The sequence below is a fragment of the Rhinolophus hipposideros genome (genome assembly GCF_964194185.1).
Source record: "Rhinolophus hipposideros genome assembly, chromosome: 15".
NCBI classification, from domain to species: Eukaryota; Metazoa; Chordata; class Mammalia; order Chiroptera; family Rhinolophidae; genus Rhinolophus; species Rhinolophus hipposideros.
This window is the reverse complement of record NC_138061.1, coordinates 52,331,863-52,350,681: the sequence shown is the minus strand read 5'-3', so window position 1 is coordinate 52,350,681 and position 18,819 is coordinate 52,331,863. Positions and strand designations below refer to the sequence as shown.

The 18,819-nt window shown below is 45.8% G+C and overlaps 1 protein-coding gene across 2 annotated transcripts in view; it reads right to left on the bottom strand.

The window, feature by feature from the left end:
* The window catches only part of LRMDA (leucine rich melanocyte differentiation associated), a 1,035,628-nt gene extending 1,022,979 nt beyond the window's left edge, over nt 1-12,649 (bottom strand). For both annotated transcript variants that reach the window (XR_013995024.1, XM_081075038.1), the window contains exons 1-2: nt 12,364-12,649; nt 6,407-6,507 (exon numbers count right to left, since the gene is read on the bottom strand). Coding sequence is in view for 1 of the 2 variants with exons in the window: in XM_081075038.1 (XP_080931164.1) it covers nt 6,407-6,507; nt 12,364-12,393 (131 nt within the window). In the remaining variant the exon portion in view is untranslated. The remainder of the gene's footprint in view (nt 1-6,406; nt 6,508-12,363) is intronic.
* Nucleotides 12,650-18,819: the final 6,170 nt, after the last annotated feature.

Sequence of the window (18,819 nt, the reverse complement as noted above, 5' to 3'; positions counted from 1 at the left end):
TCCCCTCACTGCAACAGGACTTCGTGGTTGAGAATCTGGAGGGCCGGTGAATAGGAAGTCTGAAAGGGTTGAGGTCACCAGTCTCTCCTCTCCGCCCCCCAAATCACCAGCACTTCCAGCAGCCACCCTGATACCACAGAGAGCAGCATCACCCACAGGCTCAACCATGTCCTCAGGACAGAGAACAGGGCAGAGAGAGAAGGTGAAACAGTGAGGCCCAAGATTCTGGGGAAGTAAAATGGGTGAAAAGGGAAATAGAAGGCACTACTAAAAAGTCTAGGAATTCCTTATCCTGGTGGCAAACACTGCGGGAAATACGGAGACCATGTTTTTGAAAGTACTTTCGAAATCACACTGCAAGTTACGGGGACCATCACCTATGAGAAGGCTGAACCTCACTACTATGGCACCTCACACAACTCCCTCTAATCACTCACCACTTCCCAGCCAGTCTTACCCACAGTGCTTCAATACCTCCCTTTTCTCAGGCCAAAAGGTGGGAATCCAGGAAAGGAGACCACTTGGGTGTGGGGGTAAGTGGGGAGGGGGGGGGTTGCCATGTAAACCTCACTCAAAGTGGCTGACGTGTGCTGCTTTACTGATCTTCCCTCCCTCCCTCCAACTGTTTTTAGTGGTTCCACATTCACGGAGCTCACTCCAGAAAGTGTTGCCAGTACAAGAAATCGAAGTCTTGCTAGGGAGACATGAACTACTACCTTCCAAGTCATTTTACACATCATCTTTTGAGGGTATGTCCTGTGTTAATAGCTGGAAACACTAGAATTGCCAATGATATTCTTGCAACAAAAATACAAGATGCTTTTTACAGCATTGCCCAGCTTGGAGAGAATGTGGTTTCCAACATACATAGACCCTTCCCTCCTTGAACTTTATCAGTGCCCTGGAACTATTTTGAAAATTCACTAACAGTTTATCTTTCTAAAGCCTATGTTTCCTACCATTGTCTCTTCCGCTCAGTACTTACTGACATGAGCTCTGCTGCCACCCAGACTCCAAATCAGCATGCTCCCCAAGTAAAACCACTGCAGTTGAGTTTTGAAAACAAGGCCCCTGACTACAAAGAAATGGTTTGATGAAGAAAGACCCAATGCCAACAGAGCATGCCCTTTGAGCTGTTCTGAGAATAGGGGCGGGGTGAGAGGGACTTTCTCTCTCACCCATTTCTACTGTCATATGAGCAAAGGTTATGCTCCTAGAGGGATGACAAATATATATGAGATGAGTAGTTTTAGCCTATGAAATGTCAGAGACAGTTGGAGAACTAAGGTATTTATATTGGTTAGTATGAGCTAGGTTATGCTGCATTAACAAATACCCTCAAGTCTTATAACACAGATTTATTTCTCATTTACTATCAATGTCCTACATGGATCAACATGAGGTTTTGCTCATTTAGGGTCAGAACCCAAAACAGATGTACATTACAGGTAGAAGCAGCTCTTGCCAAATTATGCACTGACTCTTAACATGTCTATCCATTGGTCACAGCAAAGGGTGCAAAGACGTGCAAACATACCTTATGCTGAAGAAGAAGAAATTCTAACATTCTGTGAGGAACTCCAATACGACTACCAGAAAAATGGCCCCTGTGGAGGACCAAGCCTGGGCTTTTAGCCTCACAACCACCATGTTTAAGCTCTAACCATAGTTATACTTATGACGATCTATTACCTATTCCAGGTAACTTGCTAGACACGTTACACAGTTACACACTTACCATTTCTCCAATTAGTTCAAGGCCAGTTTAACAATTGGTGAGTGACAGAAGCAGGATGTCAAGCCAAGGTGGTCTAACCACCAAGCCTTGGATCCTTTGACTCCCACTGTCCATTTTCCCAACTGAGCAGCAAGTTAACAGGCCCAGTTTTGTCTAGTAGTTCACAACAGACATAGAAATGTTGGTGTGTCTGTCCTAGAAGCTTTGATGGTGCACCACATGTCTGCCTCACTGCCTCGACGAGAGGACAAAGCCACCATCTCTTTACTGGAGCGGCCCAAACTCCCCAGTTCTTCACTTTCATCCTGGCCAAACCCAAGGAAGCAACGGGCAAGCTCCCCACTCAGAAATGCTCTCCTCAGCAATGCCCCCATCCAGTGCATTTATCAGAGTGATGCTAAGTAAGACGCAACTGCAAATCATTTTTAAAACATAAGCTTCCTGTTGCCATAGATCAATTAAACCCTCTCAATTTTATTGCCAGATTGACACGGGTATATTTATCACTCTTTGTGTTCAGTGCTCAACAAGCTCAGCAGGCAACCCACTCAAACCACTCAGGTCCCTCGAGGGAGAGGAACGAGGTCACCAGGGAGGACTCTGCCCTTTCCCAATCAGGGGAGGAGGAACACGAAAGCTGGAACGACTCGTTAACAAGCTCTTCGCCTTGAGCAGATCAAGGAACCAGCCCTGGTTAAAGCATAGGATCTCTTTATTGATCAGCCAACAGAAAGTAAAATATGATAACCTCAAAACAAGCTGAAGGAAAAGCTTAGGACAATGGATATTCAAATATTCTTGGTAGCAGAAATTGGTATAACTTCTCCTGGGGGCAATCTGACATCTCTATCAAAGCCCTCTGACAATTTTGTCTCTGGGAAAATGTCCCAAGCAACTCGTCAGAGACATATTCATCAATCAGTATTACAAGGATATTTATAACAGAGATATTTACAACAGTAAAAATCTGGGAACAACCTAAGTGTCCAACACTAAGAAATAAGAAATGATTAAAACTGTAATGCAGTATTTCTTGAGATGGAAAAATACCTCCAAAGCAAGGAAGCGCATCATTTTTTTTAATATTTGGCATTATGAAAGACAAAGACAATAAAATGTTAACAATTTCTGGGTTAACATTTCTGGGTTATAATGTTAAATGTTAAAATGTTAACATTTCTGGGTTATAAAATTATCAGTAACTTGAGAAAAAGAGGGTTTTCTTCATACCTTTCCAAGTTTTCCAAGATTTCTATGTTGATCACTATCGTTATAAGAAAAAATTATCTTCAAAAAATGAAATCTGCAGTATAATCTCATGCAGATGTAGACAGTGGACTCATGATCATTAATGCATTCAAGTTCAAAGGGCAACCCTACTCCTGTCAGCTGTTACCTAATTAGCTCCCTGAACCTTCTGTCACCATTTCAGGGGGGATGGCAGAACCCCACCCCTAGGAATCACATTCAGGAAGAATGAGATCTGGGCTGAAAGGGTAGAAGAGAAAAATATCTGAGTCTTTTAAAAGGAGCAAAAATGTTTTCGGACCTCTTATCTTGCTTCCCTTTTCAACTTCCAACCCGACAGGGCACACACTGGTTCCAGGGACTTTCATTCCCTGAGACAGAATCATAGAAACAGCACAGCCTGAATTTCCACGACCTTCTGCATGGAGAGGTAAGCAGTTTAGTATTAGACAACCCAACAGAAGGAGAGGAAGTCTCGTGATAGGTAATGCAGAGAGAAGACTGAAGTGTAATGGGAAGAAAAACACATACTCAGATAGTGACTTAGAACCCAAGTTCAGAGTGTATAAATCCATAACCACCCTGCCCTCCAGCACAAACAGGTGGCCATGGGAGCAGCCGCAGAACCATCACTTTCATAAATGAGGTTAATAATGCTGGTACGTGGCTATGAATTAATCGTAAGACAACAGGAAAGGATGTTCCTAATGAGAACGGTTGAATGAAGCCTGGTGCCTCCCTTTTAACCTCTTGGCAAGAAGTCATACAAACCTGGCCACCTGAGAAATTCACATTCGTATATGCATGGAATATCTCTGCAGACTATACAAAAAATGGTGAATAACAGAAGTCAGCAGGGCAGAGGAGAACTGGGAGGCTAAAGGACATAAGTGCAAAGGAAACTTTTTCACTGTTGCATATTTGTTCCTTCTAAAATCTGTGCCATGTATTAACTATTCAAAAAATGAATAAATGCAACTCAGCAGACAGAGCAGAGAGATGGTTAGAGCAGGGGGCTGTGAAGAATCTGAGTATAGGGCAAACTGACCGGAACATATGCTCCCCCAAAATCCCATGGAAACGGTAAGGGGGAACAGGGGGAAAACTTTCAACAGAATGTGGAACAGGAATTCACAATATTTCATTTGGATTTGATGATTCCTGTAACCTGGTGGGCTTGGGCCATCCGTTACACATCCACTTAGGTGGAAGGTAACTTTATGATCTTCTTTCTCTTCCCTTTTCCCTATTCTCTCCCCCTGTCCACTTTTTTAAAGAAGAAGAATCTAAAATGTCTTTAATTTTGCACCAGCTGAAGGCAAAGAGAGACCAGTGCCTCCATAAGCTCACATCTTCCTCTGACAGCCAAGAAAAATAGTACAGCCTCCCCTCACCCTACCACCATTAGGTAAATAAGATGGTCAAAGATGATCCAATCCCAAACATAACCATATCGAGTTAGGATTGCTTTTCTCCATTCTGGTCTATAATTCCCTCCAGTTTAACCAAGTCCTAGTGGAAACCCTTCCATTGCTCACCCCTGCCCCAACCCAGCCAGAACCCACTATGCAGATCACACACTAACCACAACACCAACAGACAGGTTCCTGACCAGATGTGATAGTTCCTCAAACTCAACCCTATGGAAATTTCTCTCCTCTAAAAAAATGAAAATAAAAACCATAAAAATAAAAAACTCCTCTCCCTCTGAGTCCACTTTACTGGCCCTCCTCTCACTAAACTTTCCTGCCTCCAGGACCCGTCATTTTCTCTAATAAATACTTAAAGATCCAGCTCCTCGGGGCCAAGCGCCCCTTCTCACCACCAACTCCACTCACCACACATACCCCTCCCAGGGTCCAGCCCCTTCTCTGTCAAAGGAAGGCAGGGCCCCTGCGTGTGACAAAGACAGCTCTGTTTCCTCAGACCTGACAGCCCAGTCCCATGACCTGTACCCACTGACATACTCCCCTATGGGGCCCAGCTGCCTCAAACCCACATCCGGGTTCCCACCACCAAGGCGGCCGCAGCCTGAGCCCCTGGAAGCCAGTCACAGAGGAAGAACTTCCAATGCCCAGGCAAAGGCACCCTTTGCCTGAGTCCATGCTGGGAAGCTATTTAAGGAGTGCACACATGTCTAAGGCATGGTCCCGCCCAGGCTGTGTACTCAGTCCTCCCTTTGGGCACTGGGACCAAAAACCATCCTTACTTCCTTTGGAGCCAGCATTTGTTTGTTTGTCATCCTCTCATCACTATGTATTACTCTGCAACATTTCAGTTTCCCCATCTCCCCAGAAGCATACAAACCCATTGGGAGTGAGGAAGAGAACACACACAGTAACCACTCTTTCTACATAAGCCTCTGGATGTCCCTTCCCTGGAGACAATGCATCTCAGATTGGCCGTGGGCCACTTGAGCACCCAAGAAGCTCTGCTGGCTTAATTTAAATGTAAACTCCCCTCTACCCACTGGTGCCTTAATGCCCTGGGTTTTGTCCATCTTCTCTCAAATTCTTAATTCCCAAGTGTCCTGCTTCAGAAGTTGAGAGAGAAAAAGACTGCAAAGCACGCAAGCAGGAAAGGGCCTGAGCCCTGGGGTGGGATTTGGGCTCATCTCTCCTTTCACGCCAAGACCTGTTCAGCTGTCAAGAGGGCACTTGAGGGAAAAACTCTGCGTGGGACCAGCTTGCTAGGAGGAAAAACCACCACCCTGACCCCTGCTCATTGATCCCACTGATACCTGCTTTCCAACTTCCCTTCCCCAAGCCCCCGAACCAGTGACAATTCATAACCTTTCAGGAAGAAATGAAATAACGGTCTGCATCCTCCACTGGAATAATATAGAAAATCACACTTACCTTTTGCCAAGATTAGAACAGTTGTTAAAGTTTCCCTCCCACCCATCCCATGCCAATAGTGTTTGAATGACTTTGAAATACCATCTGGGAGACATCACCACCACAAATATTTAAGGTTCCAAATCATAAAAAGGCAAAGAAAGAAAATACATACAAACACACACCCTACCTATGATTTGGCACATCTTTGGGCAATGGGGTTATCCAGAAAAGTATTTCTACACGTCTCCAAGACACCCGTGCTGATTCCATCTCATTCCTTCCCCAACAGTATTCTAACTTGTCTGCATGAGTATTCGTGAGAAAGGAAAGAACAAAGTGAAACTCTCCTAGGAACTCACGTGAGACGGATGACGCTCGTGCTCATGGATGACTGGTTCTTCAGCGGCACGATGTGCTACCAAAGAATCATTCGCAGCACAGTGTGACCGCTGCGTGCAGGTCTATGTGTCTCAGATCCGGGCACCCTATGCAGAGCTAGAACGTGTGGCTTTTCCCTTCCGGCCATTACCAGGGTACCGAGCCTCCCCGGCCTGGTCTGTATCTTGGGAAGGTTACATACCTCAGAAGGTTAAAGCTCAGATCGAGCCTCTTTGCAAAATGGCCACAGTCCCTGCCGAGGTGCTCTGGAATTTCTCTGCAGTCCTGGCCTATGTAGGACACCTGGAAATTAAATAGAACAGAAACAATGTGGCAAAAGGAAATCATCCAGCTGCTCACAACCCTGAGTCATTGATCCGATGATTGCTTCCGCAACTTTAAACACACGCTCCACACACACAAAACGGCCACATTTGTGGCTGTTTTCCTGATCAAATCAGCTTTGGGGGCTTCAGGGACTCTGCCAACAGCTCCCCTTTCCGGGTATACTTAGCATGATGGAGACTAATCCCAGCAGAATGGAAATTGGACTAAAATTGGCCAGATTCATGTGTCCAAAAAGAAACCCAACGTCAGAGCACGGTGATATAATCGCAGCAATCAGTCTCTCGCTCAGGGGCCTTTCCAACAGCTGCCCCTCTGGCTCTCGCTCTCCTTCCCCTCCACTGCCCCCCACCCAAATACCCTGTTATTCACATTATCTCATAAAAGACACAGCAGATGCACTTACCAGCGTTCAGCCTGCAGGGTGCTCAACAAATAGAGTTGGACAAGAAAACCTCCCCAAACGGCCAATCCCATCCTGTTACCACTGTGTATTAAATGTCCGCCAGACTCTGAACAAAGCTAATTCAAAGGTGACAGGGCAACAACAAATGACCAGAGTTTCCAAGTCTCCCTCCACCGGGGAGCCTTTTGCAGTCAGCCCCTCTCTGCTTGCAGAGTTGTTCCCTTAGCCATTCTTTCACTCTTGTTATTATTAACTTAGTGTGTGCCCAGATCTTAAGAGGCTAAACTGAAAGTTGATCCCAAAACTTCTGACAGGGACAAGGCCAGAGGGCTTTCTCACTGCTCCAACCACTCAGTTTTTCACCCATTTTTACAGACAGCACCCTGTGGGCAGGATTAACAACTCATCCCAAAACAAACTCGTGGGTCAGAGACGGCTAGTGGATCACAATACACGATACTTCCCTGAAGGACCCTTCCCTGAACTGCCAGGTAGTAAGTCAGGCCCATCACTTGGCTACAGCCTGGATCCTTCCTCCCTACAAATCCACCGTCTTCTACGCATACAAAGATGTCTTGGAATGAGTGGGAGATCATGAGTGGGTTATGATTACTAACAGGGAACAAGAACATGGTGGCCATCTCAGATATTGGGTTGAACCATGTGAATTACTAATATTCAATCATTTTAGAACTACAAAAACAGCACTTTCGTATGGTTCAACCTAGTACAAAGCACACTTCATCCTCGCACCCTCAATGTTTCAACTCATCTCTCAACCCTCTGCTATCCAATGGGGACAAACTGCTCACAATACAATATCCTGTATTCACTGTCCTTCTGTAACTTCATTCCTGATGGAGACAAAGTGGAGAGAAGAGACAGAAAAATAGCTGATTCCACTAAAATAATTACGACTGGGGGAGACACAGGCTAAAAAACAAAGGACTCTAAGTTCAATCCCGCAAGCTCCCACCTTCCTACATGGGACTCACCTTTCTTCAGAACTCCTTATGTAATATTACGTTCGGCTTCCAAGCCAAGATGGAAATCAGACACTAAGGAGAGACTGCAGATGTAAAGCTCAATCTAGGATCTTCCGTTTTTCTCAGGATGTCCACTCAGCCTGCAGCTTGTTCTGTATTATAAGTTCACATTGACCACCGCCCCCGACCCACGGCGCTCACCACAAAACCCATCCCGTTCACCCTGGCATGCACCCCCGTCTTGCACCATCATCATTCAAGACCCCTATGATATAGATGGCAGAGAAGCTGAGCTTTAGATGTAGAAACTGAACTCTTTCCTCATAGACTCACCAAGGACTAAATCTAGCAGGGACCTAGTTTGTCCAAACCCTTCATGGTTTATACGAGGAAACTAAGACTCCAGAGGCCTGTCCAGTGTAATATAGCTCCTTAGCGATAGAGTGCAGACCAAGCCCTACACCAGGAATGAGGACTTCCAACTTAGGGGCTGTGAGTTCTTACAACTCTGTATGTGGATGTGGATTTTCTTGATTAACAAATGCCAATGGCACATCTATCATATGTTTTAGCTCCAAATTGAGTCTTCCTAACTGAAAGGTTGAGAACTATCTCATGACACCATGTTGAAGGCTCCAGGAGACTGTCAGACACTGAGAAAAGAGGGATATTTGCTCCCCTATTTCTCCTGCTGGATTCCCCTTTAGAGGAAACAGCAACACTAAGGAGAGTTATCCCCACAAAGCATTCGGATCATTCGCAAACATGTCCGACGAGACTTTCATCGGCTTGTTTTACTACATGGTCTTAACATCACAACTTCCCAAGGAAACTAAATAAAGCACAACATATTCCCATTCAACAGAGACAAAGACCAAGTCTTCAAATTTTAGTAGGAAAATCAACTTGATAAGCCATCTGCATTCTTGGATCACCTTCTTGGTCAAATGGAAGCTTTTTAGAGATGTGAGTTAAACCAATCACATTGAAGGGTTCACATGGGCTGGGACAGGCTTTAAAGTGGCAAGAAGCCAATGCCAGGCACTTCAACCAACACTCATAAGAAGAGACACTAGTTTAAAAAGTGCTCCTCAGCATAAGACATGACCTGTCAGGATGTCAGGAAGCTTCCTGGAGCACATGACCCCCTAATGTGAGATACAAGGCCAGAAAAGCCAGAACAAAAATAGTCAGCTTCTTCAGCAAACAAGAAAAGGGACGCAGAAATTCATCTTAAACGGCACAAAAGAGCACATCCAAAATAAGAAGTTATTGCATTTAGTCAATTATCGTGACTTAGACTGAACTGAGGAATCACGTTCTGTACTTTTAACTTGCCTACCTTACATCATCTGCACCCCAAGACTTCCACTCTGTGTGGAATGAGAGCCGAAAGTAACACCATTATCAGGGAAATTAAAACATATCACCTTAAAGACCCCTACAGAGAGGAACACCAGAGAGAAAAACAGGAATGTCTTGGAGAGAACCCCACACATATATACACCCAGGCCCTTTAAGGGATTGCAGAAAATTACCAGACTGCAGAACACTTAGGGTTTCTCTTTGCAGTTGAGACATGTAGGCTCCCAGGACATTTTTGAGGATGGTACATTTGTCAATAGTAAGACAGAGATTATTTTATGATACCTACCCCCAGCCAGACGTGAGGGATTCTTGATTTTAAATTTGCAGTATTGGAAGCTCTGTCAGAGTAGAAACAGCCCTGGGCACTAGTTCAAGTCTCTGTGCTGCTACTTACTAGCTGTATCATCTTGGATGGGCCACAATCTTGTGGAGTCTGTTTCCTCATATGTGAACTAGTCAGACACTAACCACCTCCAAAGGTGTTAAGAATAATATAACAATTAACAAATATTAAATGCCTATCTCCTCTGTTATCTATTCAATCTTCACAAAACAGACCCATGAGTCATACGAGTATATTATCCTCACTTTACTTATATTACAGGAATGAGATAAGACAACTTTAAAGTACACAGCACTGTCCTCAGCACGTAGTGGCCACTTGATAAACAGTTATTGAATCAGACCAATATCACTGTGGAAAGGATTTGTTATTCTGATGTCTCTTGGGCACAAAATTTCAGTGCCCAAATTCCAAGTTTGCATTTGTGTCTACAACCGCATTGATGCCACTATTTTAATTGTCACAAGCTAGTGGAAAAAGAAGATTGAGAACTTTATGCTGAATACAAATGGTGCATTCGAGCCAAGAGAAGGCCAAATGAAGTCAGATCCATGTTGAATGAAAGATTTTTACAGAGAAAAGTGGAGGGAGAACTATAACATCCCCAAGCATTTGGTGTTAACAGCCCATGGAACACCTAAAAAGCAGGGCAACGGCTGTCAGTCAACAGTGGGGTCAAAGCTGTGTTTCAGCAAAACGTCATAATCCATCTCATTAAATCATTTTAACTTTATTGCGGTGGTGGCGGTTTTTTATTCTCTATACTTAAATTATCCCTTTATTTGGGGTTTTTAGGTCTCTAAATATGAGTTTAGAAAAAGATATATCTGGTTTTATGTTTGTATATTTAAGCAATGTTGTGAGAAAAACAATATTAACACTATGGGCTCATGGGAAGTTCCCCCACCCCTTTCCCCTTAAGGATCTACTAAAATTTGGGAAGTACCACGTGACACATTCAAGGTACTATCTCTTATAGTGAACATCATTAGAAATTGCAAGGCGCAGAAAGCTAAAAAGACCCCAATCCCAGGGCTGCCACTCAGGTTTAGGGTCTTTAGGAGGTTTTAGGACATGGGGCACTAACACCCCCATGACATTTTCTCAGCCTGCCTTCTCAACTCCTCCCCCTGGCAGCTCCATCTGTTTAAAACAGTCCCCAAGGGTTCAAAAATGCCTCACCCACAGGTCACTAATTGCCCTTGGGCTGTGGGGGGTGGGATAAAAGCAGGAGGTGTAGGGAAAATCAAGTTTGGGGAGTCAGGGTTGAGAAACGGTGGCACAGGAAAGTTCTCAGTCCCATGTCAAGTCTCCATGAAGCTGAAAGAAGCTGCACGCAGAGAATCCTCGCTCTGAAATGCAGAGACCTAGGATCTGAGGGAAAGGAGACCCTTCTGGGGCAGAGGCCTTGTCCTCCAGCCTTTCCCTCCAGGCAGCCAGCCATGTTAACTCCCAGGAGCCCCTCTTCCGTGCCAGCTAAATAAGACCCATCATTTTTAATCTCTCCCCCAGGCTGGTACCTCCCTGGTCTGCTCACTTCTGAACCCTGAGAAGGGGAGAATATTCCCTTTAGCCTAAAGTAATTTCAAAATCTAATTGTGCCTGACACCACCTGCCTTAGGCAATGCAAGGGGAGAGCTTCAAAACCTTAGAACTAGTTCTCTAGGGTGTGCAAGGAAGGGCGGGAAGTAGGAGGGCTGGCTTCATCAGAGGCTAAAAGAGAAACCTGGCTCTTCCAGCAGGTAAAAGGCACCCAGTCCCAGAGTGGTTGAGACCATCCCTCCAGCAATGACTGGAAACACCGAGGCTTCTCTACAAGGCTGAAAGCAAGGGAAGCTGATGTCTATCACCCAGGGTTGAAATTGGAGTGTTGACATTTCCCACAGACAACGAACTGTTCAAGAAATCAGGTGCTGAAACATAACTGGAGCGCTACAGCCTTCTACCTGCCCTGGATAAGGGGTCTATGGTTGGCAGCCAGAGCCTGTCTGCAGTGGAGTCTCTCATCATAGAGCCTGCTGGGATGCCTCGTGATTTCAGTATCTTTGGTGGGACCCAGGCACTTTTGCCTTCCTGGGCTCCTTCCTCCCTTAGGAAAGACAGGCACACCTAGGAGATACAGCAATTCGATTCCAGACCACCTCAATAAAGCAAGTATTGCAATAAAGCCAGTCAGAATCTTTTTGCTGGTGAAGGGTCTTGCCTTCAATTACTAAAATATGCAACATCTGTGAAGTGCCATAAAGCAAAACGCCAAGAAAAAAAGCTATACCTGTATTTTACAACTACACTGGTATAAAGACGAAGATACTAAAACGTTTCCTATGACTAGACTTCTTCTGATTATGAAAGAACCTAAAACTTTTTTTGTGGGTCCGGAAAAGTGCAGTGGGCTTTGGGCACTGACCACTCTGCCTGATGAAGTGCACGCCGCGGGCCCTGGTCAGTGACACCAGGAGCAGAGGGAGATGGAGGGAACCAGGGCGACCTTTCCCTCCCCCCACAGCTAAGGGGTGTGCCAGGCCCCAAACGGGTCTGTTCTCCCCTAAGTAGCCAGGCCTGTGCACCGGCCAGACTCCCCACCTGCTGACCTGAGGTGGAGCTGGGAGGCCGGTTTAAATTAACCTCGGGGCGGGGCGGCCCTCGCCCCAGCCCCCCCTCCCCAGGCCGACTGTGCCCCGGAGGGGGCGGGGCTGGCCTGGAGGACTTACTTGCGTTCCACTGACCGCGAGCCCGGCCATGGCGAAGGGGCGGACGCTGGGCTCCGAGTGCAGAGCACAGAACAGAGAAGGTGACGGCGCCCAGCAGCGCGGCCCGGAGCTTTAGTTCCGCACTCGGGGATCAGCTGACCAGGCGGAAGCCCGAGGCGCGGGCTGGAGTCGGGACCTCGGCTCAGCGGTGCGCGGGCCGCCCACCCCAAGTTTGGGCCTCGCGCAGGGGAGCCTCGTCCACCCCACCGCGCGCCACAACAGGTGGCCCGCTGCGCCCCGCCGGGACGGCCTGATCGCCGGATTTCTCCGCCTCCCGGGACCCATCGCGCAGGAGGCGGTCAGGGAAATAAGAATAGCGTTTCCTAAAACCCCATGCCCAGAGCTCTACTGCGTTAGGAGGGACAGATTGGGGATAGGGGGCCTTCCCATCAGACGCGTCCCGTCTGAGCGTTAGCGAAGGAGGGGTTAAAGAGCCATTGCTTTCCAGTATTTCACAATCCGGATTATACAACTGTCTTCAACTGCAGGGAGGAGGCGCCTCTTGCCCGGAACTCCCCTCCCCAACTTTTTTTTTTTTTTTTTTTTTTTTTGAGGGGAAGGGGAAAGTGAAGAGGACACCTGGTGGGGTGGGGTTTCCATTTCTGGAGAAGGAGGCGGGAATTGAATTTCCCCATAAAATGCTGGCTCAGCTAATAGCACGCGCGGGTAAACACACACACACACCACGCCACACCACACCACCCCCCCCCACTGCCCCACCCCACCAGGTATCCGTTCAACCTCTTCCCGTTGACAGTAATAAATCCCGGGAAGAAAATCGAATGATCTACCCAAATTTCAGGCTTCTCTTTTTCTCTCCCTGTGCAGAGAAAAGGTACTGGTGAAGCTCAAAGTCATCCATGAGGTCAGACCACACACGCATACACACCTTCTGCTCCTCTGGAAGTGAGGGATGGCCATTTCCTGCCTCCTGTCTGGATGAAATTCGGCCCAGCGGGCAGGTAACTGGAAGCTCATGCCTGTCAATGGAAAGGATCCAAATCTTCTCTATGCCTATTTTTGCCTTTACACCCCATTCCCAGAATGCACAAAGCTACTACCAGATACCAATTCTTGGTCATGTTATCACCTATCCCCTGTTGCAGCTAAGAGCCAGCCCAACCAGTTATGGCCTCTCCACCCTGCTCCCTTCATACTAATGGGTATAGGCACCAGTCAAATAGAGAACGGAAAACTGAGTTCTGACTTGCCAGACTCCAGGTCTCACTGCATTGCAGGTACCTCAACTCAGTAGACCTGTTTGTAATTACAGCTCCCCACCTTTGTCCAGAGGGTGTCCACAGGGCTTTTCATTGTTCTTTGTGTCTAAACAGCACTTAGAAACTCCTGGTTGTGAAGCCAAGGATGATAATTATGGTCATGGTTAAGCATTGTGTGGCGCTCATCGTTGTCTCAGGCCTGGTGCCAACACATTGTAATGTGAGCCCTTATTGTCAGCATTTGGATGAGTGGTGTTGACCTCTGAGGGTTGACCCCTCTACCCCTCTCTCTGCTGGGAGGAGCGGACACAGCACAGTGGAGCTATAAGAACATAGCTGTAAGAATATTTGGCTGTGTTTGCTTTGGGAAGTTCCAGGAAACGCTGTAACAAAAGGTCTTGCAGGCCAAAAAAGAAAGCTTGCCCTCCAGAGATAAGGGGGATCAAAGGGAATCTTTTGAGGCCTACTGCCCCACAGACCAGCTCCTCATGCTCCTTCCTCCTTCTCTGCTGGACGTACCTTCTCTGGTCCATTGTCCACTTTTGTCTGCCTTTCCTGCCTAAAAAGGAGGAAGTGGGCCTAGTCTCTGACTGTCATGATAATCTGCCCTCCCCAAGCACCTTTCACCTTGGCCTTTCTAGAAAGGCTTTGACCAGCAGGAGAGGACATGTGGAAACAGACTTAAACCTATTCAAAGATGAAATTGGAAACCCCCCTCCCAGGAGGAGGGTGCTGGAGGTCATCTCATCCATGCCCCTGCCTCCACACATGGCTGTCTTCTGAGTACACTGTTCTGCAGACTCTGCCTGCCAGTAACACCAAAGTGGGCAGACATCTTCTCCACCTTTCCAGACCCCCTCACTACTGTTCCCTCCTCTGCATATTCCCAGGGTGATCATTCTAAAAGCCCTATTTGATCCTACCTAAAATCTTTCAATGGCCTCTGATCGACTAATAATACTCATAGAGTCCAAAATCTCTAGTATGTCTCTCAAGATCTTTTATAATCCCATCAACCCTTACTTCTGCCTCTTCTACTTCTCACATCCTCTGCTTGGCTTTTAGTTGTTAGTTTTGCCTAGAATGACTCTCGTCCTACTCTTGTCTCCACTAGGTGAACGCGTCGGGAAGGCCAGATGACAGTAGGGGAGTGATCATTGGCGAAATCACAAAAAAACAAAGTTCAGGATAGCTCATATGAAGGTCGGCTTTAGTGTTTGAAATGTAAGCTGATGACAACAAGGAGCTATTGAAAGTTCTTGAGCAGGGTAGAAATTTGCTGAAGGTAGTAGGGGAGGGATCCTCTAGAAGCAGACTGGATTAACTTTCTTTACTCCCCTCAGGTTTTGGAAGTAAGTCTTCAGAACAGAAGAACAGAAGAAGGAGAAGGAGAAGGAAGAGGGGGGGAAAGAGGAGAAGGAGAGGCAGGAAAGGCAGAAAGAGAAAAAAAGTCTTATCTCTGGACCAAGGAGGATTGGAAGAGGGAGGCAGAGACATCCTTCTACCTCATCACCTTCTTGAACAAAAAGGAAAATTAAGTAGAAATCGCAAAGGTAACGCTCTGCAGGTAATGTGGCCCTCCCTTGGGAAGGAGAGAGAGCAAAAGAACACTGAGATAGGGCTGGCCCAGGAGGTAGACAGCTGATTCCTTCGAAATACACGGAGTTTACAAAAGTGAACAGAGATTAGTCTTGTCGGGGCTTCTTCCTAAACAAACCTCTTTCTGCCCCTGCCCCAGGAGCACTGAGGGAAACGGAAGGCTCATGCACTCATTTAAGTTCTTCCTCAGTCCCCTCACCCCATTGCGTGGGCAGTTGAGAGTGAGCTGCCTGCTCCCCTTGCTGTACTCCATTTTATTCCCCAGCCCTTCTGCCCCAGCTTCCAAGGACCAGGCTCTGTGCTAGGCACTGGGGGTATGCATTGACTAAGACATACCCTTCAGGAAAGATCTGCGCTCCAACATGTACAGTACTACTAAGTGGACTAAGTTAACAAGAAGCACTGTGATCGTGACCCTATTCTGTGAACCCAAAATTGAGACATGTGACCTAATTTGTACAGTGCACTCATGAGGACCACAGCACAGAAAGTTCAAATCAGACTTGGACTGGAAATACTAAACCTATAAATTCTGGAACTCTTAACATGTGCATATGGAGAGTAAGAAGGCTCAACACATACAACTGGACATTTCCTTATCACCCTTGATGAAGAGGGCAATATTTTATTTCTACTGTCATCTTTGTTATTATTATTATTATTCTTTGGCAGAAGAGGCCCTTTCCCCTCGAGTCCTTCCTCCATCACATTCCTGGGGACAAAAAGGAAGATCCTGTTTATTTCTAATCAAGGGAGTTGATTCTGGGGTCGGCCAGAATCAGCAAAACAGGAACTGATTCCTTAAATCTTCCAACCCTATGCCTCAGCAGCTGAGAGAAGGACAAGGCCAGTTAACAAAGTTTTATCAGCATTCCTACTTATCCTTAGCCGAATTTCTATTCAGCCTGGCCTCATTTCTCACAGGCCTAGCCCCTGGGCAGATTAAAATGGTTGCTGTAATTAATCATGCCCCAACCCCTAGTTCAGACTCACCACATTCAGATTTCAATTAAAAAAAAAAAAGGCTGGATGTCTGCATACAAAATGCTCTTTGTTGCTGAGGCAGCCTTCTTTCAGCCTAAAGAAGGGAGTTTAGGAAGTGTAGGAAAGAGGAAAGGTTTCCAGGCCCTCTCTGCAGTATTTGCACATAAGTGACGGATGGAAGATGGTCTGTGCTCCAAAACACCTCTCTGATCGAACCAGCATGCATCAAATTTTTAAAAATGTATGTTAAATGCAATCATAATGTCTGGCATGAGTTAGTCATTGCACAAATGTTAGTGTATTGTTATTATTTTCTATTCTAGTAATGATTATTTACTAGTATAGTAATTATTATTGCTATTAGTATTAATTCTCAGTGCTTCCAATTTCCCTTCTCTTTTGATCTTAAAAGATTTCCTTGTTGCTACTTCTATTAACATGCAAACATTAACAGGGAGTGGGGAAAGGAGTAGGTTTCAGATGGTGAGTGGAAAAGGGGTTTCTGCTTTTTACTCCATTTCTTCTGAGATTTTTGCAACACGCATACTACTACTTTTGCAATTAAAAAGGGAGGAGATTGGGATGGAAGGGGCAGGAAAAGAGAATTTAAAGTTGAAACTGCCATCTGCTAATCTCTTAATTAGCATTATTTCCACAGATCCTGAAAACAGCAGTGAGAAACAAATCTTACTCCCCAATTTGCCTGGAACTTACCCAATACTCCAGGTCCTTAGCTGAGTCCAGACAGAAGTCATCTCTGTCTTGGGGAGAGGGGCTCATATTGGACTTTCAAGAGGCAAAGGGAACATTGACCAAAAGAATCTGCTCAAATGTATATTGTCCAGTGGGAGCAGGGGGAACAGTGTCTGAGACCCAGGTACCCTTCCGGAATCCCAACTTGGCATAGAAAGGTTCTAGCACTTAAAGGCCGAGGAAACTCCCCCCACCTCAATTAACATATATGGAAATGAGATTCTCAGTCAGTAGGTAGTACCCTATCGCCTATGTTTTTTCTGAAGTACCCCCCAGTAATGTGGATTTGAGACCATCCAAATGCACTGCTTTAGAAATCATCTACTCCAACTACTGACAGGAGAGTTGAAGGGACTTCCCCAGTGTCACCCAGCAAATGAGCATTTGACCCAAGGCCAAAAATCTGATCTGAAAAAACTAAAACAGGACTCCTCCTATGTCCCAGTAAGAGCAAAGTGAAGAGACTGGGCAGCGGCACCAGAAAGATGCCACTTCACATCTAATCACTTCTCCTCACGTTGTAACCATTCTCCTCATATGGAGCCCCCCGCTGATGGATCAGAAATAACATTTTCAAAGTTATATCTGCAAGGAAATGGCTATTAATGTTCTTCCTCTCCTTTTAGAGCGCTGAGGAATACATATTAATTTTCTCTCTACTTATATTGCCTATTTGCAAATTGTATTCACTACCCAGCTCCAATTTGTCCTACCCTTGAAGAGATTATGATGAATAAATGTGTTCCTGGAAATAAAATAAAATAAAAAATTTGTCACTGAGATTTATTTTTATAATTATTTACAGGAATTATTTTAGAATTTATGGGGGGCAATAATAATAACGCACACACGAGGGTTCTGGCATGATTTACCAATATTAATTCAGAGTCTCTTCCCACTTCTCCCAAAGGAGCCCCAGCTCTCTGTGTAGCTCTGAGCCAGGGGCAAAGCAAGTGTCAGCTGCACCGGGCACCACCGGTGCCAGAAGGCTGAGGGTCAGATGAAGTGCTTGTCAAGCCTTGTAGTGCCCAGTGCCCTGGCCTAAGAGTCCTGGGTTCAAGTCCTAGCTTTGCTACTAACTAGCTGGGTGCCCTTGGATGAATCCTTTCATTCCTAATATCCTCAGTTTCCTTAAATGTAAACTCACTGAGCTAAACAACTATTTGTACTAAAATGAAAATACAAGGAAGTATTTTCATAAATAAGGAGAGCGAATGGAGTCATTAGTAAATATTTCTTGAGCAACTACTGTGTGTCAGGCACTGAGAGCACAATAAGGAAAAAGACATATACAGTCCTTACTCCCATGAGGCTTACATTCTGGTGGGAGGACACAGGTAACAAGTAGATAAATAATACAATTCCAAGTATGTGAGATATATGATTTCAGATAGTATTGACACATGCTATGATGACAAAAGCAGACAATGTGGGGCAGTGGCTAATTTAGGTACAATGTCCAAGGTCTGTGCCAGCCCTTCAGGGCCTTACTTCTGTGAAATTCTTGATGAACAGAGCATGGTCTAGACTTCAGCCCCACTCACAAGGCTTTTGTGAGCACAAACTGCATAGCCTCAAACAGCTATGGAGTGTTCTGGGAAGGCTTCTCTACGGGAAGAAATATTTGCTCTGAAGGTTGAATAATAAGATGGAATCAGCCATGAGAAGACCTGTGAGAAAGGTTTTCCAGGCTGAGGGAACAGTAATTTTGCTTATGCTTACGTCGTGAACTTGAACTCAAGTGCTTTCAAGGGCCCAGTGTCACTCCAGTCAGAACGATGAGTATCCCAGGTACAGCTGCACCAGGCTTTGGATTGCTCTAGCTCCAAAGCACAGGCAGGCTAAGCCCTTGAGATGCAGC